Genomic DNA, 22,573 nt, shown 5'->3' with positions numbered 1-22,573 from the left:
GCCCTTATGCCAACCCAGCAGGACGACCCACAAGACCTTCAATATCAATTCACTCTGTTGGCTGCTGGTTTCAAGGAGTGGGATGTCCAGAGACAAGTGTCATGGCAGCATAACTGCTAAAGAAACCAAAAGGTAGCTGCACCAGCAGAGATCCAGGGGTCACCAACGTGGTGCCCTCTAGATGTTGGTAGTTCTAGTCCACCGAATGCAGAAGGATCCCTTTATAGCCAGGGTCGCTATCTAGTTTGAGGCACGACCTGCAATTCTCAGCCCTTCAGAGGTAACTGACACCGCAGACGGAGCCTGTGTGAGCGACTGGAGAAGGAGGGATTCCCTGCCTCCCTGCCCTTTCACTTCAGCGGAAAGCGGCCCCTTCTTCCTCAGCGTCAAAACACCGCGCTCGGCCCGGCGCTCCCTGCCCTCCGAACGCCCGGAGGCGTCGCCGCGCCTGCGCAGTGCCGTTCTGTGCGCGCGGCGGCGGCGGCCGGGCGAGGAAGGATATCCGCAGTTGGGGACGGCCGGCCGGGCGAAAGCGCTTGCAGTACTGTCATGGCGGCAGCCGAAGTAGGGTTAGACGGCGGGGGAGGCGGCGGCGCCGGCCTGAGGCCGGACGCCGGGACGCAGCGGGCGGAACTTATGCCGCTGCTGGGGACGGCGCTGCGGCCGGGAGAGTCGTGGTGAGAAAGGAGCGGGGCCGTTGTGGCGGGTGGGGCGGCGGGAGCGAGAGAGCGCGGCGGCTCCTTTCGTCTCTCGGTGTCAGGTTGAGAGCCAGGCCGCGCGCGCACGCCACCTCCGCGCAGGCCCTCCCCGCACTCGGGCTGTTGGCTTTCGAATGCGGGTGTTCGGAAGGGGGGGGGGGCAGCAGGAGGCGCGAGCTGCTCCCCCCGGGAGTTCGGTGTTGGTGGCAGGAAGAGGGCATGTCGGTGCCGGCCGGGCCCTCCCGGTGCCGGTGCTGAGTCACTCTTCTTCCGCCCCGTCCCCTCCAGCAACTTCGTTCACCTTTCCTGCCTCCCGCTCCAACCCTGCCCCGTTTGTTTGTTTTATTACTCTTTCTTTTCCCCTTCCTCTTCTTCTCAAGGCGTATTTCCCCCCCTTTTATTGCAGGTTCCTAATTGACAGCCGGTGGTTCAAGCAGTGGAAGAAATACGTGGGCTTTGACAGTTGGGACTTGTACAACGTTGGAGAACCTAATCTCTTCCCGGGACCCATTGATAACTCGGGGCTTTTTGCAGGTAAAGTTGTGTGGAGAGGGGATTAGGATTTGGAGTTTGGACTGGGACTGGGAAGTGGAGGAGGGAAAATGTCACTGCACGGTACTGCTTTTTGGACTATGTTCTGACATTAAGGGAGCCAGTGCCCTTCCCCTCCAATCTTTCCCAGTACACTTTCCCAATTCTTAAGTAGGGATATTAGTTTTTCTATATGATAAGGCAGCTCGCTTTGGAAAAACTATGATGGAGTCTAGCATGATTGTCACATCAGCAGTTACTGCAATCATAACTAGTATTGTAACAAGTCTTAGAGGTTCCACCCTTAAATAAGTGTCTCATTCTTGGCTTTTTTTTTTTTTTTTTTTGTATTTCTCCAATCAGCCTAGGCCTGAAAGCAGATGACTTTCTTTTTTTTGTAAATGGAAACTAAAAGACTTAACCGTTACATCTGCTTCTGTGTTGTAAATCAGTTGGTTGCAAATCATTAGGTATATTGTGTCATAGAACTTCAAATCATTAGGTGTATCCACTGAATTCAAACTTATGTTTGAATACATTTTTGATTTGTCCCCCTGAGCTCCAGGTGCACATTGTTTCCTTGGCTTAGTACTGGTTCAGGTTTGTTGTGGCACAAAGTTGACCTTGGTAAGGTGATAATTTAAATCTGAAGTCTGCTTCATACATGATCTTTCATTTGGGAGACTAGATAGCTTGAAATCGCATTTTCCTGTATTGCAAGAGGTTCCCAGTTGCAGCAGAAGCAGTGGAAAGAACACACCATTCTGACACGCCACCTCTCTCCAGATACAGTCCTGAGAAATAACACTTGAGCAACTCTTTAAAAGATTTAAAGTAATACATATTGTGGATAGGTAGAGCTATTTAAATTTTGCAGCAAAAGGCAATATAGATGCTGTGTTCCTCAGACCAGGGCTGGATCTAGACATATCAAAGAAGTGTTTCAGTTTAAAGCATTGTAAATTTAAACAGGGAAGACAGGTAGAGAAAAACAGGACTCCACACTGCCATCTGGTAGCGCAATGTTATATCTCACATACAATGCATATAAATTGCTTTTTCTTTACCAGTCTAGCTTAGTCCCAGGAAATCACTAGGAAGTCTGTGTACAAACATAAAAAGTTTAAGTTTGCTTCTCAAAGTCTCTGGATCATATTGGTATAGGAAAGTCTTCCAGTTCTGCATTGTACTTTTTAAAGAAAACTTCAAATACTATACAGCTGGTTTTATTTGATTAATAGTTTGAAATTATGTGTGGAAGGGAAGTCTGAAATTAGATTGTCAAATAATACCACTTGAGTCTCTTCAAGACTCACTTTGGTGTGGCTATTTAAATTAAGTTAGATTTTCATAAATGTCTTGTCACTTTGAAAGTGTGTTTGTTTTATTCAGGATTTCCAGGAGAACTGTTTATCTTCCTGTTTATCGTTATGTTTCCTTTCCTTTTTAGACTCAGAAGCTCAGACTTTGAAAGAACATCTCATTGATGAGTTGGATTATGTGTTGGTTCCTACTGAAGCCTGGAACAAATTACTAAATTGGTATGGTTGTATAGAGGGACAGAAACCAATAGTGAGGAAGGTAAGTGATAATGATCTTTATGTAACTTACACTGTTTTGTCACTTTGGGGTATCATGTGAATTATCTCTTGAGCTACCCAGAGAAATGAACACTATAAAGAATATTTAGGTGTCATTTAACTGGTGCATAGGATAATGATATATTGTGTGACGTATAAGGTTGAATAACTGGAAATACAGGGTAGGAAATGAACTGCTCTTCCCAGTATTAGGATGGCTCCTACAGTTTCAGAATGGCTTTACAGAATGTTTCTAGCTTAGCTAATGTAGAGTAGAGGAGAAAGTTTCTCTTCAGTTGCCCTGTACTCTGTTGATTAGTCATTTAGCCAGAACACAGGATGAAGTTATAGGGTGGTATCCAATTGTGTCCATCAGCTAGTGGGACTTGCTGTTCTCCTCTCCCTGCCACCCCTGTGGATCTCAAAAAACATTTTTGGAGGGTTGTGTGGAGTGAGGAGACTGGAGCAGGTTAGAGAGTGGATTGCCATGGGGAGGAGAGGAAAGAGAATAACTGTTTACTCTTTGGATAGGGGAATATGGTAAAGGACACTCCACATGACCCGTCTACCAGGAATGCTTCTTTTCAGTGTAAGAGATAATGTATACTGACTTCAGAAACACAGCAGGACTTCAAGTAACTACACAGCGCAGAAAATTGCTTTGTAGGCTGGATCTTAAATCAAATAGTTAACTGTGCATTAAATAATATATAGTACATGCTAATGCAATCTGGTATAATTTTAATGAACGATGTAGAAAAGAGCATGTGATATGTCATAGGAATAATTCCATTTTCAGAATAAGAAGATAAGCTAAACATGCCCATATTGCTGCTAAAATACAGTATATGCTTTTTAAATGTAGGCCTCAAAAGGAATGTGCAAATGTAAAATAAGAAGGGTAATTCCCCTTTTTCTCCCTCCTCCCCCACAAAACCCCCTTTCCCTTTTTTAGTTTTGTTTAGATTGCGTTTACTTTCTGTTTGATAAAAAGGTAAAGGACCCCAGACAATTAAGTCCAGTTGCAGACGACTCTGGGGTTGTGGCGCTCATCTCGCTTTATTTATCTACTTGCACTTTTTGGCGTGCTTTTGAACTGCTAGGTTGACAGGAGCTGGGACTGAGCAACAGGAGCTCACCCCGTCGTGGGGATTCAAACCACCAACCTTCTGATTGGCAAGCCCAAGAGGCTCAGTGGTTTAGCAAATTGCTATGATCCATTACTGATCTTTCCTTTTTCTTTTATTGCTTTTATTATTGATTGAAATTGAAATGAAAAACAAAACCATCTCCCAAGTGTCTACCAAATGATTACATAACATTCATTCCTTTCCCTGAGCCAGAAGATTGTACCTAGTGTTATGTGTTGGACACATTACAGCCAGGCAAAAACATTCAGAGTATAAAGCAGGGCCAGTGAAGCGTGTGACCTATGGAAAGTTTACAGCAGGGGACGGCAAACCACCGTCCAAGGGCCAGATCCAGCCCAATTGCCCTCAGGATCTGGCCCGCGGATGGTCTGTGGATCGTGTGGATTCTGTTCGTTAATTTTTTCTTCTTTAATTTTTTTCCTGCACTGCCATTTTTTGGGGGCGCCATTTTCACCCCTCTCCTCACACACCATAGCGCCTCCCTCCTCCTGGCGTAGAGGAGGAAGGGGAGCGGGCTGAGACCATTTTGGGCAGCGCCTCTCCAGAGCCAGCCAGTCCTTTCAGGCTGCTCATCCCGCTGGCGCTGCTGCCAACCTCTGCCACTCGCAAGGGCAGGCACAGGAGCCGCAGTTGGCAGAGAGCAGCGCCTCTCCAGAGCCAGCCCGCCCTTGCACTGGCAGCACCATAGGTAGGCAGGGGAAGGGGAGGGCCTGGGGGAGAGAGGGAGAGAGAGAGAAGCCTCTGCTGCGTGCGTGCGTGCAGTCTGGCCCGCCACAAGGTCTGGGGTACAGTGAACTGGCCCCCTCCAAAAAAAGTTTGCTGACTCCTGCTTTACAGGGCCAGATAAAGAGACCTGGATGGTCATATTCAGCTCTCTTGTTTTGTTGTGGTAGAATTTTACAATCATGTTAATGGAGTCCCCAGTAAAAATGGAGCTTCAACTTGTCAAGGGATTGGATGTTCCAGTTTTGTGCCAGTGTTTCCCAACTCTCCAGAGCAACTTTGGATAGGCAGTTTGAGGAAAAGAGATCTTGGTAAACCTGATTTTGCCCTTTGCTGTTTGGGTCTTACCAGGGTGAATTTGATTTAAATCAAATCGATTTAAATCACTAGCCAGTATGGCCTGATTTAAATCCTTTTTTAACAGAAAGACTCATTCTTGCTGGTATAATCTTAATATTTACAACCAAACGAAGGTTTCATTTTTGGAATATTAAATTTTCAGAGTAGTTTTTACAGTTCTAGCAAAAATTACTGATTTGGTTATACAATTAGAAATACATAGACAGATGATTATGAAATTATTGTGAGGTTTAATAAGTTAACAGTTTATATTTGGACAACTTTTCTGCTGTACTTTATTGGAAGGAGAAAAATGATCATTTCCTTAACAACAATTTAAACAATTTATTTAACTAAAACAATAACATTATAGCATATGTATCCATGTTTGTTAACTGATGATGTTAAACATGTTTTTAAAAAACTTAGACTGAGTTTTAGCACACATGAAAAACTTAAAACAAATCCTTATTTCCTGATGAATAGCCTTTGGACTATAATGTAACTTAAATAGAACACTATCTTTAGAAAGACTTTTCCTCCAAAAGCATTTTATTTTAAAAATCCAATTTAAATTTAAATTTTATTTTATTTATTATTATTTTAAAAATCATTTATTTTTATCCACCATGGGTCTTACCTCTTGGTTTGAATAGCTAAGAAGTATAGTTAACTATAACCGTTGGTTGGTGTTGACTTCAGTGGAGCTAATTTTGAAATAAACACACTTGGGATTGGGCTGTAGAAACCTCTGCAGGATTATCTGATGCCACTTTGCCAGTTGTAGAACTAGAGTTAAAACCAAGGACTTCTGTTTTTGTGAAACTCTAGATGATGGCACTGTTATCTATCAGGCCAAGATATGGATACTTTGAGGGTGGAGCCTTTCGGTTTAGACTACATATTTGCTTTCAGAATAGTTTGTTGTACCTACTTTACAGGAAGCCTTTTCTTCCTAGGTTGTGGAGTATGGACTGTTTGTGAAGCACTGTAAAGTAGAAGTTTATCTTTTGGAGCTGAAGCTGTGTCAGAACAGTGATCCTGCTAATCTTACGAGCTCTTATTTCAGCAAAGCAGACACCGTTGGTAAGTAGCTGTTTGCTAACCGCACAACACACCTTGAAACACATCCACACCTAGTGGTGTCTAGTAATTTATTTAGATCATTAAATGGGGCAAGTATATTTTACCATTTTATTTTTGCAAATTTTGTTTTCACAATCATCTGAAATTACTTCTCCCCCCCCCCTGTGAAATGGTGAATGCTTCTACTTATCTGATCCTCCTATAGCATTGCTAAACCACAATTTCACTCCAGCTTTTATTATTTGTCCTTAGAACTGACAGTTACTCTTCAGCTTTAGATGCTTCTGCCATTGTTCAAACAATCCTACCAGCAAACTGGTTATTTCAGTAGTAGTAGAATGTCAGCTTCAAATAACCCAGCTGCATTTTAAATAAACGATTCCTTATCTTTTAAAGTGATAATATTTAGCTATTCCAGGTAATACAGCTACAGTCAGAAATTAAATTTTACAGAAAATTGGTATGTACAGATACAGTTAATAATTCACCAGTGTAAAATAATCCAGAATTAGTATACACCTTCTTGTTTATTTAGCACTAGTAAATAAGCACGTTTTGACACTTTGAATGAGCCACACCTCCCAACCTAGTCAAAATACAGCTTGTAATAACTTTGTCTCTTTCTTACCAGCTACTATTGAAAATGAAATGCGAAAGCAGTTTAATATTCCTGATGGAAAAGAAATTAGGCTGTGGAGCAGATACATGAGTAATACTTATGAGCAGCTAAGCAAACTTGACAGTACTATACAAGATGCAGGGCTCTATCAGGGACAGGTAAGAAGTTCAAATATCATATGTTGTATTGCTCACCCTGGGGGCTGTCGACAAGGCTGCAATTTGTAAAAAAGTTACAATGGGAAGAATTCAAGGTAATACTATTGGCGTCATTCTGTCAGGGCCAGCTTTCCAGCTTGCCAGACAGAATTATTCCTCCTCACCACCACCATGGCATGCTGTTCTGGGGGTTCTTCTGACACCTCTACAAGCCAATTTGGGGGCCCGCGGGGGTGGGGGGGGAGCCCAACTGTGCTAGCAAGAGCTCTTGCTAGTAGGACTTGGAAGTTGGATCCTTTCCCATGTGATTATGAAGTCATACAAAGTATTCTGAAATTTGAGCTGGTTTCTCAACTATTTGGCCAGGTTCAGTCAAACGCCAGCCGTTGTGGAAGAGCTACTGCATTCAAAGCCTAGCAGCAATCATATAGAGGCAGCTGCATGTGGTGGCTGTTCCTGCCATTGTGTGATTTGTGGGCCTGAAAAAGACAAGTTGTGATCAAATTGCCACAGTAGCGTGAAGATGCTGATTCCTTAAATGGTCACTTGTAAATGCTGCTGAGTCAAAACCCTGCCAGAGCCTCCTGTACATCCTAAGGCGTTAGCATGGGGGTTATTTAATTGGGAATCTCCTGTTTTGTAAGCACTGATTTGCTTGTATTTTTCTGCACGGAACCAAAGAAAGCCCAGATCTATAAGATAGCACTCCCTTTACCTAGTTTTACTATTATTTTTCTTTAACTTTAAAGGTAGTGTTAATAGAAGTGAAGAATGAAGATGGTACATGGCCCAGGCAATCTCAGACAAAGTAAGTTTTCTCTATTTATACTTTCCGTTTCTCTAGCTCAGTTTAGACATTGCAAAACCTGAACACCAAACCATGGTTTTGTGATGTCTGAATTGTGCCTCTGTCTAACTTGGGTCTGAGAGGTGTCTCTACCACTGTTTAACTTGGCATGACACTGACTATTTTTCTTCTTTCTCTATTCTGTTATTATTACATTGTGTTTATTGTCCTGTTGTATTTCAACTTGTTAGCCACTTCTGAGAGCTTTCAGGCTAAACAATGAGATAGGAAATGCCCTAAGTCCTGTTATACTCATTTTTCTAAATTGAAGTACCATTGACTTAAAAAATAAGTACCAAAAACATACTTTAAAGTTAGATTTCTACCTCGCATAATCTTGACGGAATTAATCTTATTTTTACAATATTGAAATAATACTTTCCTTAAAAGGTAGTGAAATATGCAGCTCAGTTTTTTAAAAAACAGTGAAGAACTATCCTATGCACTGCTTCATTCTGGATTGAGCCTGTTGTAAAGCCATCTACAATTTAAGCCACATATAAGGATTCACCTAACCTGCCCCTACAAAAGATTCCCACGGGCCTTTCATCCCTTCTGTCCCCCACATTATCCCCAAATTGGCTTGGGAAAGATCAGAAGAACTTCTAGCACAGTACATGGCTTGCATACGTGGAATTATTGGAAGATGAAACATTGAATTCTACCCAATGTATCAGGCATTACAATTCTTATTGGCCCCTGACTACAGCTGGAGGTAGTTAAAATGTTAGAGTAGTTACAAATCACTGGTAGATTATGCCAAGGAATATCTATTCTACTTAAGCCTTCTTTTTCAAAAGATAATCATTTCATTTAGTAGATTAATTTTAGTCCTAAAAATCCTGTTGGTTGCCTTCTGTTCTGCTGGGAGGTCTTGCTAGCCTAGTACTCATTACAATGATTGATTGTGGATCAAACACTGATTCAGAAGTATGGCTCTCTCCTTGCAATTATTTGGAGATCTTTTAATCAGCTGGAATGCAAACATTGGCGCATTGTATCATGCGCTCTGCCGTGTAAGAAATTGCCTTGTGTAGCTTAGTGCACTTGCATAAGTTCTCCTTGGTATTTTACAGTAGGGAAATTTCATACAAAATGAGGGTGAGTACTAGATTTCTAATTCCATTGACTCATAAACAATCCACCTCTTCAACCTGATGCTGTAGTCATTCCTTCTGGGTTGGAAATCCAGAAATAAACAGTTTAAAATAGTAAACTATACTAAAAAGTCAGTTAAAGAATCTCAGGAATTATTTTTTTTAAAAAAAACAAAACAACAAAAACCCTGATGGGATTTTTACTACTTTTTTTCCCTCCCAGATCAAGCACTGCAACAAGCAGAAATCTAGCTACCTCTTCAAAATCATCAGCAAGCTCTTGCTCCTCTTCAACCATTACAAATGGTGATAGCAATAACTCCTATAGTTTGAACTGCTCCAGCCTTGGCAAAGGGTAATAGCAAGAATGTGTCTGCTGTTCTTTATGTAACTTCCTTTCTCTGAATACTTTTATGCATTCTCTTCTTTATTAAATAAGGTTCTGCCCTGAAGCATTCATGGTTCCACTGTTTGGAAGCTAGCTATGTATAACTTTAAACTTAACTTCAGTTTCATGGCCCTCTGGCATTTTTTTGCCAGTTACTATTCCATTCAGATGTATGAGTTCTGTCAATTTTTCCTACAATAGCACTTTATCATACAATAGCTGATAGGAAAAAAATGCCACTCTATAATAGTTCATTAAACCAGATTGCATTCTTCCATATAAACCTACTAGGACATTTGAGATCTCCCTTGGAGGCTGTGCTCTCAAGGCGCTTGCCCCCAGAGGTGTAGTGGGTGGTTACTTGAGGCAAGGCTTTTCCTTGCCTTTTCCTTGAGATGCCTGGCAAACACAGTATTACACTGGAGGATTTTAGGACCCTCTTGACTTCAGTTGTTCTTTTTATCCTGCTTCGTTCGGGTTTTTTGTGGTGGTGGTGGTTTTTCCTAACTTTAGTTCTAGTCTTGGTTTCGTTTTTCATTAGCATAATGTTCTGGAAACTGAAAAGCAGGATATGAGTATTTTAAGCAAAATATAATATCAGTAAAGTGAGTCTCCACCTACAGTATGAAATGGTACAGTCAGGCAGCAGACTGGCTACCTCATAATACTTGATTGTGAGAACTAGGTCTGAGGGAGGAATTTTATAGTGTAGGCATGTGTATACTATAGATCAGTTGGAAGGTTTGCTTTGTCTTAAGTTTGAGTTACGTGTTTAATTGTATTGTGTTTTTTATATTCTGTAAACTCCCCATAAAATTTTGATGCAGGGCGGGTAAGAAATACAATATACATTATTTTTGTATAGCTGTAAATAGTTTCTTAGCCGAAATATTCTGCAACCTGTTATCATATTCCAGTATGTTTCCCCCCTCCAGAGGTTCTAGCTTTTCCTGCAACTCCTACAACAACAGGGAGAGCCCTCCTCAGTCACAGCCTGGTCTCTGTGGGCTCAGTAACCTAGGAAATACGTGCTTCATGAATTCAGCTTTACAGGTAAAGAACTGGTACAATCTGCTGAAGAACCTAGAGTGGTAGGCACCGTACTGCTTGGGTTTTATACTACCCCATCTTAAATTGTATAACCGTTAGGTTCCCATACAGCTTGGAAAACCTACATAATGCTGTGGGTTACAATGGAAGATAGAAAGCTGCATTTTTCTAGTGTCAGAACACTGGTCCAGGATTGCCGATATCTTATAAGCCAAACCCTGGCTCCTCTATGAGTAGCACAGGAGCAGCAGGGCCAAGGGAGGAGCAAAGTGGCTACACTTTTTGCTGCGAGAATCCATTCACTCAATCATACTTAGCCATTGTCTGGATTAGCACTGTGTGCAAACCGGGCTGCTGACTGGCAGCAGCTCTCTAGGGTTCAAGGCATGAAACTTTCTCAGCCCTATATGATGATGCCAGGGTTTGAACATGGAGCCTTCTGTATACACAACAAGTGGTCTACCCTGAGCTATGACCCCGTCCTCCCAAAATAGAAATAACCCAGCTAGTACATGTTCCTCAGTTTTCTTCTTTCAGCAGTTTCCATATGTAATATTTAATGTAGCTTGTAATACAGTCCTGTATAGGGTGATTTTGCTGACTCTAGTACAATTTTAGTTTTCATTGGGCTGAAAATGGGTTGTTGGCATGGCTTTCTTTTTTATGCATTTCTTGTGTCTGAATGTTCTTCTAGTGTTTGAGTAACACCCCTCCACTGACTGACTATTTCTTGGAAGATGAGTATGAACCTGAAATAAATCAGGAGAATCCTCTGGGAATGAGAGGAGAAATTGCAGAAGCATATGCAGAACTCATCAAACAGATGTGGTCTGGGAGAAATTCTCACGTGGCCCCCCGCATGTTCAAAGTAAGTAGACTTTCTGTCATTGCAACACAGCTAGAGGAAGTGACATTTTTGGTTTCATGCATGGAGCTTTAATGTTAGCCCTTGGGGAAATACTTTCCCCATCATGAAATGTCTAGCCTGGTAGCTTAGGTTGAACTTAAAAGAATGCTAAGTATGATATGGACTCCTGAGTGCTACAGTGCCTTAATAATTCACTGAATGTTGCATATTGCAGGGAAATGCCATGCATTCTGTTTAGAATAGTTGTAGCTTCTAAAGCTTTTACTGATACAATTTGATTTTTAACAAGATTTTAGGAGTCATCTGACTTCTTTTTTGAGAACTGTTTTATCTGTTTACTTTTTATTGTTTTGTACCACTGTGGTATGTTGTAAAGTGCAATATTCCAAATAAAATTGAGCCGAAAGTTAGCAACTTTATATCTCTCTGAAATTAATTGTACACTGAGTTGCTTTTGAAACAGTTGTTAAAATTGTACACATGGTCTTCAAATCACTTGTTGATATTCTGTACTCAAATAAGTAACAAATGTACTTTATTAGCACGTTTGTCAGTTTCACAGAATTTTACATGGATTAACCATACGGCAACTGTATCTGATAACTGTTATCCAAAGAAACTGATATGAGAGGAGACTTCATACATCTTGGTATCTTTTTGACATTAATTTATTGCTAGGAATTAGCTAATCTTCATTGAATTCTGCAAATGAGGCTACAGTTACTGCTTTTCCCTTCACTTCTCACATGCATCTTCCTAATGTTATTTTTCCCTTTCTTTTTTTAATTGTAGACCCAGGTTGGCCGCTTTGCTCCTCAGTTTTCAGGGTACCAGCAACAAGATTCCCAAGAGCTCCTGGCCTTTCTTTTAGATGGTTTACATGAGGATCTAAACAGAGTAAAAAAGAAACCTTACTTGGAGTTGAAGGATGCTAATGGCAGGCCTGATTCGGTATGCTGCATAGACATTCCACTGCTTGGAGTTAAATTGTGCTATAAAAGAGTAACACTCAACATATGTTACAAATTACTTTTGCCCATCTAGTTCCTTTGTTTATCTTACTGAGGATGTCTTTTTCTTAGCAAATGAATCCATGAATCAGTCCACTTGGGACCATTGACTCTTAGCCAGGCTTCAACAAATATGCTTCCCATTGTGAGTGTGGCCCTGTGCTCTGATAAGCAGGTAGCCTTCCTCCTAATTTTGAAGATGCATACATGGACGTGATTGTCCATGCAGTTGGATGGCAAACTCCACTAGCTCCAAAGTTGGGTCAAATTAGTGGCACTTACTAGAAAGGCAGAGTCCAGATAGGCGATGCAGGATCACAACAGGCATGGCAAAGCACAGTTTGTCAGGACGCTGGACAGATCACTGTGACTGATGCTGGCTGGAACTTAACTACAGTATTGAGATCACATTAGCTGTTTTCAGTTGTGGCCAGCCAGATATAACTATCCTTCCTCTCATTAAGAACATAAGAGCACAGCTAAATCACCATCATCGGGAAGCTTTTTAAATGTTTGATGCTTTATTATGTTTTATATATTTTGTAAGCCACCCAGTTTGGCTGGGGAAACCTGAGAGCCAGGTGACCCTTTCCAATTGCAGTCAGTTGCTGTAATCCTCCTTTATTGGCCCTGTTTAAACCGAAGTAGAACAAGGGCTTAAAAGGGAATGACATAAATAATTACTTGGGGACAGTGCCCAATTTAAAGTTTCACTTAATTGGGCTGCTTTTCCTTTGCAGGCCTAGTTTTTATTACGGTAATTTTGAGAATTGATGCCACACATACACACGCGCGCACACCCCAGTGTAGTGTTTATTAAATAACTGCCTTTGCATGAATGTCACAACGATCATAGTTGGAGCAAACATTGCCGAAAGCTACATATTTCTTAGGTTTGACTGTACATTACAAATTGCACTGCAGTACTGCTTAAGCCAACCTAGCAGTTCGAAAGCACGTCAGAGTGCAAGTAGATAAATAGGTACTGCTCTGGTGGGAAGGTAAACGGCGTTTCCGTGCACTGCTCTGGTTCGCCAGAAGCGGCTTAGTCATGCTGGCCACATGACCCGGAAGCTGTACGCCGGCTCCCTCAGCCAATAAAGCGAGATGAGCGCCGCAACCCCAGAGTCAGCCATGACTGGACCTAATGGTCAGGGGTCCCTTTAGCTTTACCTTACTGCTTAAGCAGTTCCTTGCTCACTTGCTAGAAGCTACCTCTAATCTGCCTTTCCCTAGGTTGGGATTCACTGAAAAAGACCCTGTCAGCAGCAGCCCTGCACAGAACACTTCTCCTCCCCTGTGTGCCCCAAATTCCCTCTGAAATTGGTTTGGGTGGTTGGGAGAACCCCCAGAACACCAGGAGAAGAGGAGGGGCATTGTTCCATCTCGCAAACTGAAATGCTTAGGCAGACAGAGTGTTTGTAATAGTGTGGCATTGGAATTCCATCCCTAGAATTGGATTCTCTCATACTATGCAAATTTCACCTACACACTAGGGTGCAATCATCTTGTACAGTCTGCTCTGTTCTGTTCTGTTCTGTTGCAGGTCACTTGCATGTTGAATTACAGGTATACCAATAAGTGAATTATTTCATTGCATACAAACATAGTTGTTCAGCATCAGTTTGTCACATCACGTCCTTCTATTGTATTTCAATATCCTTCCCTACAGATAAAAGCTGTTTCATCAGAACTTGCATCTTAATCTTTATACTGTGTTTCTGCTTCTCTGCAATGTGTTTTATTTTTTGCAGGTGGTAGCAAAAGAAGCTTGGGAGAATCATCGATTGCGTAATAACTCTATAATTGTAGATATTTTCCATGGTCTCTTCAAATCCACATTGGTCTGCCCCAAATGTTCTAAAGTTTCCGTGACTTTTGACCCTTTTTGCTACTTAACCCTTCCATTGCCCTTGAAGAAAGATCGAACCATGGAGGTTTTTTTGGTTTTTGCAGATCCACAGCGCAAACCTACTCAGGTAAGTAGAGGTGTTCATGTTGGTCTTTGTTATGAAAGACAGAAAAATCAAATTGTGGTGTTTAGTGCCCTCTGCAACTTACAAGAGGTTGCCTGCTTTTAGCATTAGAATTCCGATACTAAGGGTCATTGTATGAGCTGCGTTGCACGCTTCCCGCCTGCTCAATGTATATAGAAACACACTCAGATATCAGGTTCAAATCCCATCTTCCCCATAAAGCTCCCATGATCACCTTGAGTCAATTACAACCTCTATTACCTACCTTTTCTAGTTACCTACCTTCCAGGATTGTTGAGGAAAAAATGTGCAGAGGAAGAGATCATGTACAACACCTTTACCTCCAACAGATAAATGGAATGAAATCAAATTTAAAATAGATATAGCTGGAACAAACATTGCTGTCTTAAAATACACAGTTGACAACAAGCCTTCCTACCCCAGCATGTAAAATGACCAGCTCTGCATTATATGTGCAATATATATATATATATATCAGCATACGTACACACAGAGATAAGATGCATCCAATACCCAATCTTCAGATCAGTTTTACAGAGACTGGGAAGGCAGCTAAGTCTGTACTCCAAGCATGCTCACCTGTGAGTAAGCCCAACTGAGCATAGTGAGATTGACCTCAGCTGTATGTTTTGTGATCTACATGTTTGGAGAGGGAATCTGTCCAATCTATTTTTCAGCAGGTGAGATCCCAGTTGCCAGTCATATTACACGCAGGGAGGAGGGAACCCCAAGGATATTCACACAGAAGTGAAGCCCTGGCCAGAATTGCAGCCCAAGAATCAGAGATGGCCTCTCTACTCGCTGCCTAGCAACAACATTCCCACAAAGAAACTTAATTGGCCTGTAATTTTGGATGTAGTTTCCACTAAACAATCTTTCACAACCTAGTCTTCTGCATATTTCTGAGTCTTACATAAACTGAATATTGTTGCTAAGTGTCATAACTTATACCTCACAAACTACATAGGGTGGTATCTGACTGAATTGTACTCAGAATAGATCCACTGAAATCAATTAAGTTAAGTCATCGGGTGTATATTGCATATGACTAATATTATATATCAACAATAGTGACCCCCTTAGCAATAGTATTAATTGCTTCTTGGTAGATTGCAAGCTGAACCCCCAATACAGTGTATCTTTCTAGCTTCAGTTAAGAGTAAAAAATGCCAGTTTTTTCCTGTCATACCATTAGCTTTTTACAATCCCAGCAGTGCTTATAACAGGACAACATTTTTACATTTAAATTTATCCTAATAAAATGTAGTTTCTTCACAATTTTGCTTGATTGCACAAACAATGGTGGCTGGTTTGGACATAACAGTAAGCCAAGGATAGTGGTTTGTTGCTCCTACTTTCTAGCAGGTAGGAGAAAAGCAGAAGCTACGTTCACAGTAAACTGTTAACCATGTCTGACTATAACACGCAAACACACCCTGTATCAAACCTGGTTACTGATGCTGATCCTTAAGTCTAGAATTGTGTTCCTTACCAAGGTTTATTTTGCTTAGTATAAGTTTAATGTTCTGCTTTTTCCCCCAGTACAAGGTAATTGTGCCAATGATGGGGGCTGTATCTGACCTGTGTGATGCACTCTCAAAATTCTCCGGGGTTCCTGCAGAAAACGTAAGGCTAAATAATATTGTGTGATAAATAAAAGGGTTCAGTTTTCTACAAAATGTTATTAGGTAGACTGATTCCTGAATTAGTTAAAAATAACTTTAACAAACATTATAAGAAGGTGACTTGATATTGTGTATTGGGCACATCTTTTAAAAGGTTGTAAATTTTTCTTTTTAGGGCAAGAAGTGAGGAGTCACGTTCCACTTTCCACATGTTAAAATGTTTGTCTATACAGAAACTTAGATGAAAACAAACTGTCCTCTTTCAGATAAAAACTCTGACAAGAACAGCTTGCCAGCATGAGCCCGTTCTCTGACCTTGGCCTTGTTCTGCTTGCCCTAATACCAACTATGTATAGCACTCATTTTGAAAAATGTCCCCAAGTGCTTGAAGTGAGCATTGGGTCGAAGTGAGACCTTGGATCCTTAGCACTGATAACTCCTTGATAATTATGTACATTCTACAAATATTTAATAGGAAAGGGATTCTTAGCAGAATTTGGTATCGTGTTGCAAATGTTCTGTATGTAGTTGAGAACTGATCTAGTGTAATAATGAAGAGTTCTTTAAACTGGAAATATTATCTATTTCTATATCTTACATAGCTCAGTCTGTAGATCACGAGGCTGTTAATCTCAGTGCCGTGGGTTCAAGTCCCACGTTGGGCAAAAGATTCCTGCATTGTAGGGGTTGGATTAAATGAACCTCATGGTTTCTTCCAACTCTACAATTCTATGAAATCGTCTAGTGAAAGACATCATCTTAATGTTTTATAATCAGATAATATTTAAGAGGAAAGAAAGAAAAATAACAATTCCTATTCTAATGGGCTCTTTGAGAGTGTATTTGATTATGGTGATCTCATGCAGAACTTAAGGGATATTCTAGAAACCAGACCAAATAAATGGGGATTTGAGAGAATAGGAGGGAATCCTATTCTGGTTAGTGTATTCAGGTCAGTTCCCACCTACTTCTTTTGTCAGCTCCCTAACGTATATGATAGCCAACCTTAATTATCTTGAATTCAACTCTGTAAGCTGAAAATGGTGGAGAAGGTGATTGAGCTAGGAAAAGAACACATTTGGGATTAAGGAAGTAAGAAGAAGCAGTGGCTAGGCCAGTACCCTTGGGAGAAGAAGAACCCCGTTTCATTCCACTACCTAACTGCTTATTATCAGATCAGAGTTTTTGTTGCCAGTGGCTGTTAGGCATTCTCTTTGCCATCCTTGCTTTCAAGCAGCTGTTTTTCAAATTATATTGCCCATTTTGAAATCTTAAAGAGATTTTTCTCTGGGCAAGCTATTAAAGCAACCAGTTCTATTCCTTCAGTTTTGGCATCTGTTTTCTTGGCAAACACAAGGAGTCTTAACTATTCTTCATCGCTGAGACCCAGTATATTGTACTAGTTCTTTCATTTGACCACTGGTGGTTTTTTTGCTTAGTTGGCTTATTTAAGCATATCTCATGAGTCACTTGATACCATACTTCCTCTTGGGGTTAGACTAGATGATCCTTAGGGTTACTTCCAACTCTACAATTCTATTATTCTGTGATTCATTGGAGAATATTGAAAATGCCTAGGAGAAATGTTCAATATTTTTCTTGAACTTCAAGTAACTTTGGCTTATATTTTGATTATCATTATGCTATTCTGACTTCCATTCTCAACTATTTCCTGTTTTTAGATGGTGGTGACAGATGTTTATAATCACCGATTCCACAAAATTTTCCAGATGGATGAAGGCTTAAGTCAGATTATGCCAAAGGACAACATCTTTGTGTGAGTAACCGGTTCTTTGGGAAGAGTAGAGATAAGAAACTTTTGCTATATTACATTTGAGTGTTTAGCCTGAAAAGATTGTTTGGTACCCACAATTTACGTGGGTGATCAGTAGTTCTTACATTGTGTTGTATGCTATTCTGATGAGATATCATGTGGTGTGGGACACATATTGTTTAATTAGTGACCTTTGGGGTGTTTGTGTGCTGCTATTTTCCTTTCGGGTTTTTTATTGTTTAGCTGTACCAATAGATTCTAGAAAACATTGGGGCCATGTTACATGGGATGCTAAATCTCCACTGAAAATTACTAATGTTTTTGGAACTTAAAAGAGCATGAAAATGTTTACATTTACCTTGGGAAATTAGGCATGGAGAACTTGTGACAATTCGAAACTAAACCTTAAACTTTGCATTCTAGTTTTAAAGTTAGCTGTAAGCCTGCCTCACATACCCCTTCCCCAACTTCCCCCAACTTCCAGTGTGTCTGCAGGTATTGTTTTCTGAGTATCTGTCATGTACACATTCCTATAAAGTTGTGTATACATGAAATGTTGGTGGATAAACATCATGAGCACTACCTTGTACTTCTCTTGTCAATCTTTTGGAAATGCACCAGTAAAACTGATCCCGGAGTCGGTCAGTTTGGGCAAGTTTGGTGCAACATTTATTTATAGTAAGTGGATGGGACTTGTTCATCACTGTCAAGTAAGAAATGGCTAAAACAGAGACATTTTAAAAGCAGTATATTTTGACATCTTAAAATGCACCTCTTTTTAAGAAGGTTTTTTTTGTGCATACATGCATGCGAGCACACATACACATACTGTATTAGAATTGCATTTTGGATTGTATTCCCATTGTGTTGGAGCTATGAGTACAAATATGAACTATAAAAGATGAGCCTTTAAACTAAGTTCCTAGCAATTGGATATGATGGCAGAACATCACAAATCCAACTAAATTTATCTATTTTTAAATTCCTAAAAACTCTCGGTATTTAGTTAGGACTTCATTAGATATTTGTTAATAGCAGATTGTTTTACACTTCTTTAATAGGAAACTTCAAAATAGTTAAAGGGAAACAGATTGCGAAATTAGATTAGGAGAAGTGGTGGTAGTGGCAGTACAGTGATTGACTATTGATATCAAGTGACAGTGAAAACTTGTTCGTGGCAATAGGAGGGTCTGGCTTTGTTTTGTGTTGTATTTATAGAGCTGCATCATTAAGCCTCTCTAAAATGATAACATGGTTTTGTTAAATACTAGGTAGGTTCAGAATAAGAACTTACTTATCCACAACTTGATTGTGGAGGATAAAGAGGCTAACCTAGCATAAGTAAGACTTGGGTGGGCCTGATCTCACCCATCTCTCTGACCAGTTATTCGGTGCAACAGCAGGTCAGACTTGAGTGCTGAGGATAGAGGTACAGTGGTACCTTGGTTCTCAAACTTAATCCATTCTGGAAGTCAGTTCCAAAACCAAAGCTTTCCAAAACCAAGGTATGCTTCCCCATAGAAAGTAATGCAAAATGGATTAATCAGTTCCAGGCTTTTAAAAACAACCCCTAAAACAGCAATTTAACATGAATTTTACTATTTCACGAAACCATTGATCCATAAAATGAAAGCAATAATCAACGTACTGTAATATAAAATAAATAAGACAGTATTGTAGATGATAAAAATTAAAATTATCCCCCCCCCCCTTACCTGCACTGATGATAGTCATTGTTTGGATGGGGGGCTTTTATCCATTTCCACAGTCACAAAATCAATCAGTAGCTGAACTGGGTTCCACACAGTCACAAAAACAAATCAATCAAAAAAGTCTCAAAAACAAAAACGCAAAATAAATAGCAAAAAAGAGAGAGCACCAAACTTAATCCATTCCAGAAGTCCGTTTTATTTCCGAAATGTTCGAAAACCAAAGTGTAGCTTCTGATTGGTGCAGGTTCCCCAGAAACACTTCCGAAAAGCATTAGAAAACTGGAACACTTACTTCCGGGGTTTTGGCGTTTGAGAACCAAGGTGTTTGAGAACCAAAGTACCACTTTAATGACATAGTTCTTAGAATTTCAGTGCAGCTCACTAGTACACCTCTTGCCCTCAGGGCAGAATGAGAATGTCTTTACCTGATGTTGGGCCAAAGAGACAGATTAGGGGTGTTGCTGGTATACCATCCACCCTGTTTCCCAGCAGCCTTGATGGCTGTGGTGGTTGTGAAAATAGTATTGAAGGAACCCAGGATGATTGTCCTGGGTAACCTTCAGTGTGTGTGCCGAGGCTCTCAGGGCCAGTTTTTGAGTTCATGGTCTCTGTGGTAACCATGCATCTGTCTCATCATCTATCTAAGATGTGGTAGGACATAGCTTGGATCTTGTCTTTGCTTCAAGTGGTGAAAGTGGTAGTGTCTATCTCTTTCTGTGGAGTAGGGGGTGGGTGGGTTCTACAACACAGTCGTCATGGTCAGACCACTTCCTGGTGAAGGGTGCAGGGGTGGAGGTCCATAGAGATTAATAGAATACAGTGGATTCCTGACTGTTATGCAGAAGTTTCTGGTGGATAGAGTAAGTGAACCTGTCAAGGCCTTGGTCTCACTATAGAATGTCAAGATGAGATGGGCCACTGACACAAATCCTCCCAAGTGCTCTCTTAAGTGCTGTGGAGTCCATTCAGTAGCCTGGTGCTTTGGGAGCTGCAAATGATGAAACAGGCTGCATTACACTAGAGTACAGGTGGTGGAAGTCTTGTTGAAAAGCAAACAAAACACTTTTGTAGAGGTAAAACCAGATCTCTTAACCAGAATTTAGCATCTCGGTTCTAGTCTACCTAAAATGTTTGCTTGATCCTCCCCCTCCTTTTTAAAATATTTTTTATTGATTTTTCCATGTATACTTCTAACAATATATCTTTAACAATTTTTCGTATTTCCACCCTCCTCTGCTGGACTTCCCTCATACTCCCATTTTGTTTTATTTCCATATTGTTTCCCCAAAATTTTCCCAATACATATAGTCTTATTTTTTGCTGTATACAGTTGTGATTGTTTACTCAAACCCTGCGAATGAGTCCATTTCTTTATGTTGCCTCTTCATATATGTTGTAAATGGTTCCCATTCTCTTTTAAAGTCTTTGTTGTCCTTTTCATGTAATGTTTCTGTTAATTTTGCCAGTTCTGCATATTCCATAAGTTTTCCTTGCCATTGTTCTTTCGTTGGTATTTCTTCTGTCTTCCAAGTTTGTGCTAATATGATTCTTACCACTGTTGTTGCGTACATAAATAATCCCCCCCCTTTTTTTTTTTACATCTTGGTCTAAAATTCCTAGGAGGAATGCTTCTGGTTTCTTAACAAAAGTCTTTTTAAACATTTTTTTCAATTCATTATATATTATTTCCCAATAATTTCTAATCTTTTTGCATTCCCACCACATATGATAGAATGTACCATCTTTTTCTTTACATTTCCAACAAGTTTTTGATCCCTTTTTATACATTTTGACCACTTTCTCTGGTGTTATATACCATCTATACATCATTTTCATATAATTCTCTTTCAATAAAATAGAATCTATAAATTTTAGGTTTACCTTCCACATCTTTTCCCAATCTTCAAATTGTATATTATGACCTCAATCCTGAGCCCACTTTGTTTGTACTGACTTTACAATTTCATCTAACGTTTTGTAAGTTTGTAAGTTTGAAACTGTATAACTTAAACCTTTCTTATTGTCTTCCTTAAACTGTTCATTTAATTGTCTATGATGTAACCAGCTTTGCAAAAAGATCTTCAATTCCTCATATCCTTTCAGCCTTAACCCTTTTCCCACCTCTATTAATAATTCTCTATATATCGGCCAATTTCCTCCCTTACTAAGTGGTTTTCATGCTAATGCTTCCACCGGCAAGAGCCACCATGGGGTTTTTGGTTCTAGAAAGTCTTTATATTTATTCCAAACTTTTATAAGAGTTTTTCTTATTATATGATTATGAAAACCTTTATTTTTTTTATCTTTCCCATACCATAAATATGAATGCCAACCAAATCTATTATCATGTCCTTCCAAGTCCAGTATTTCATCTCTAATTTAATCCAATCCTGAATCCACATGATGCAAGCTGCTTCATAGTATAATTTCAAGTCTGGAAGGGAGAAGCCTCCTCTGTCTTTTGTATCTATAAGTACCGTATTTTTCGCTCCATAGGGCACACCGGACCATAGGGCGCACCTAGTTTTTAGGGGGGGAAATCAAGAAAAAAAATCTTATTCCCTCCCCCCAGCCCCAAAGAGCAGCGTACAGGCTGCGCGCAACCTCTCCCTGACGGAGGGGTTGCGCGCGGCTATGTCACAAGCCAAGGCAGCCAGCGGGATGGATCCCGCTGGCTGTTTTGGCTTCCTCTTTAGCCCTGCGCAACCTCTCCTTGCTGGGAGAGGCTGCGCGAGGCTAAAGAAGCCATAGCCCCGTGCAGCCTCTCCCTGCTGGAGGGGTTGCGTGCAGCTATGGAACAAGCCAAGGCAGCCAGCGGGATGGATCCCACTGGCTGTTTTGGCTTCCTCTTTAGCCCCATGCAACCTCTCCCTGCCGGGAGAGTTTCCCCAGCCACTCTGGGCGGCTTCCAATCAAGTGTTAAAAACAATACAGCATTAAATATTAAAAACTTCCCTAAACAGGGCTGCCTTCAGATGTCTTTTAAAGAAAAGATAGCTGCTTATTTCCTTCACATCTGAAGGGAGGGCGTTCCACAGGGTGGGCGCCACTACCGAGAAGGCCCTCTGTCTGGTTCCCTGTAACCTCACTTCTCGCAATGAGGGAACCACCAGAAGGCCCTCAGCGCTGGATCTCAGTGTCCGGACTGAATGATGGGGGTGGAGACGCTCCTTTAGCTAATGATAGTTACTCGTTATGTCCAAACCCAGACAAGCTGTTTACCGTTAATCAGGGTTTAGAGACTCAAATTTCATATTGTGGTTCATGATCCTGTCTATTTCCTGAAAACATCGTTAATAGTAAGCACAGCTTGGATACAA

General features: G+C 40.6%; 1 protein-coding gene across 3 annotated transcripts in view; it reads left to right on the top strand.

Moving 5' to 3' along the window:
- The first annotated feature begins 466 nt into the window (after positions 1 to 466).
- The window catches only part of USP4 (ubiquitin specific peptidase 4), a 35,795-nt gene continuing 13,688 nt past the window's right edge, over positions 467 to 22,573 (top strand). The window contains exons 1-13 of one of the 3 annotated variants that reach the window (XR_013391940.1): positions 467 to 677; positions 1,105 to 1,232; positions 2,680 to 2,810; positions 5,982 to 6,108; positions 6,740 to 6,885; positions 7,635 to 7,693; positions 9,053 to 9,184; positions 10,153 to 10,270; positions 10,962 to 11,135; positions 11,928 to 12,086; positions 13,900 to 14,124; positions 15,685 to 15,768; positions 17,450 to 17,544. Coding sequence is in view for 2 of the 3 variants with exons in the window: in XM_028718606.2 (XP_028574439.2) it covers positions 550 to 677; positions 1,105 to 1,232; positions 2,680 to 2,810; positions 5,982 to 6,108; positions 6,740 to 6,885; positions 7,635 to 7,693; positions 9,053 to 9,184; positions 10,153 to 10,270; positions 10,962 to 11,135; positions 11,928 to 12,086; positions 13,900 to 14,124; positions 15,685 to 15,768; positions 17,450 to 17,544 (1,706 nt within the window). In the remaining variant the exon portion in view is untranslated. The remainder of the gene's footprint in view (positions 678 to 1,104; positions 1,233 to 2,679; positions 2,811 to 5,981; positions 6,109 to 6,739; positions 6,886 to 7,634; positions 7,694 to 9,052; positions 9,185 to 10,152; positions 10,271 to 10,961; positions 11,136 to 11,927; positions 12,087 to 13,899; positions 14,125 to 15,684; positions 15,769 to 17,449; positions 17,545 to 22,573) is intronic. The other 2 variants (XM_028718606.2, XM_028718608.2) reach the window with 2 other exon arrangements.

The sequence above is a fragment of the Podarcis muralis genome, chromosome 2 (assembly GCF_964188315.1).
Source record: "Podarcis muralis chromosome 2, rPodMur119.hap1.1, whole genome shotgun sequence".
Classification (NCBI taxonomy): Eukaryota; Metazoa; Chordata; class Lepidosauria; order Squamata; family Lacertidae; genus Podarcis; species Podarcis muralis.
Note: the sequence above shows the minus strand (reverse complement) of the source record. Positions and strands in the feature narration are given on the sequence as shown.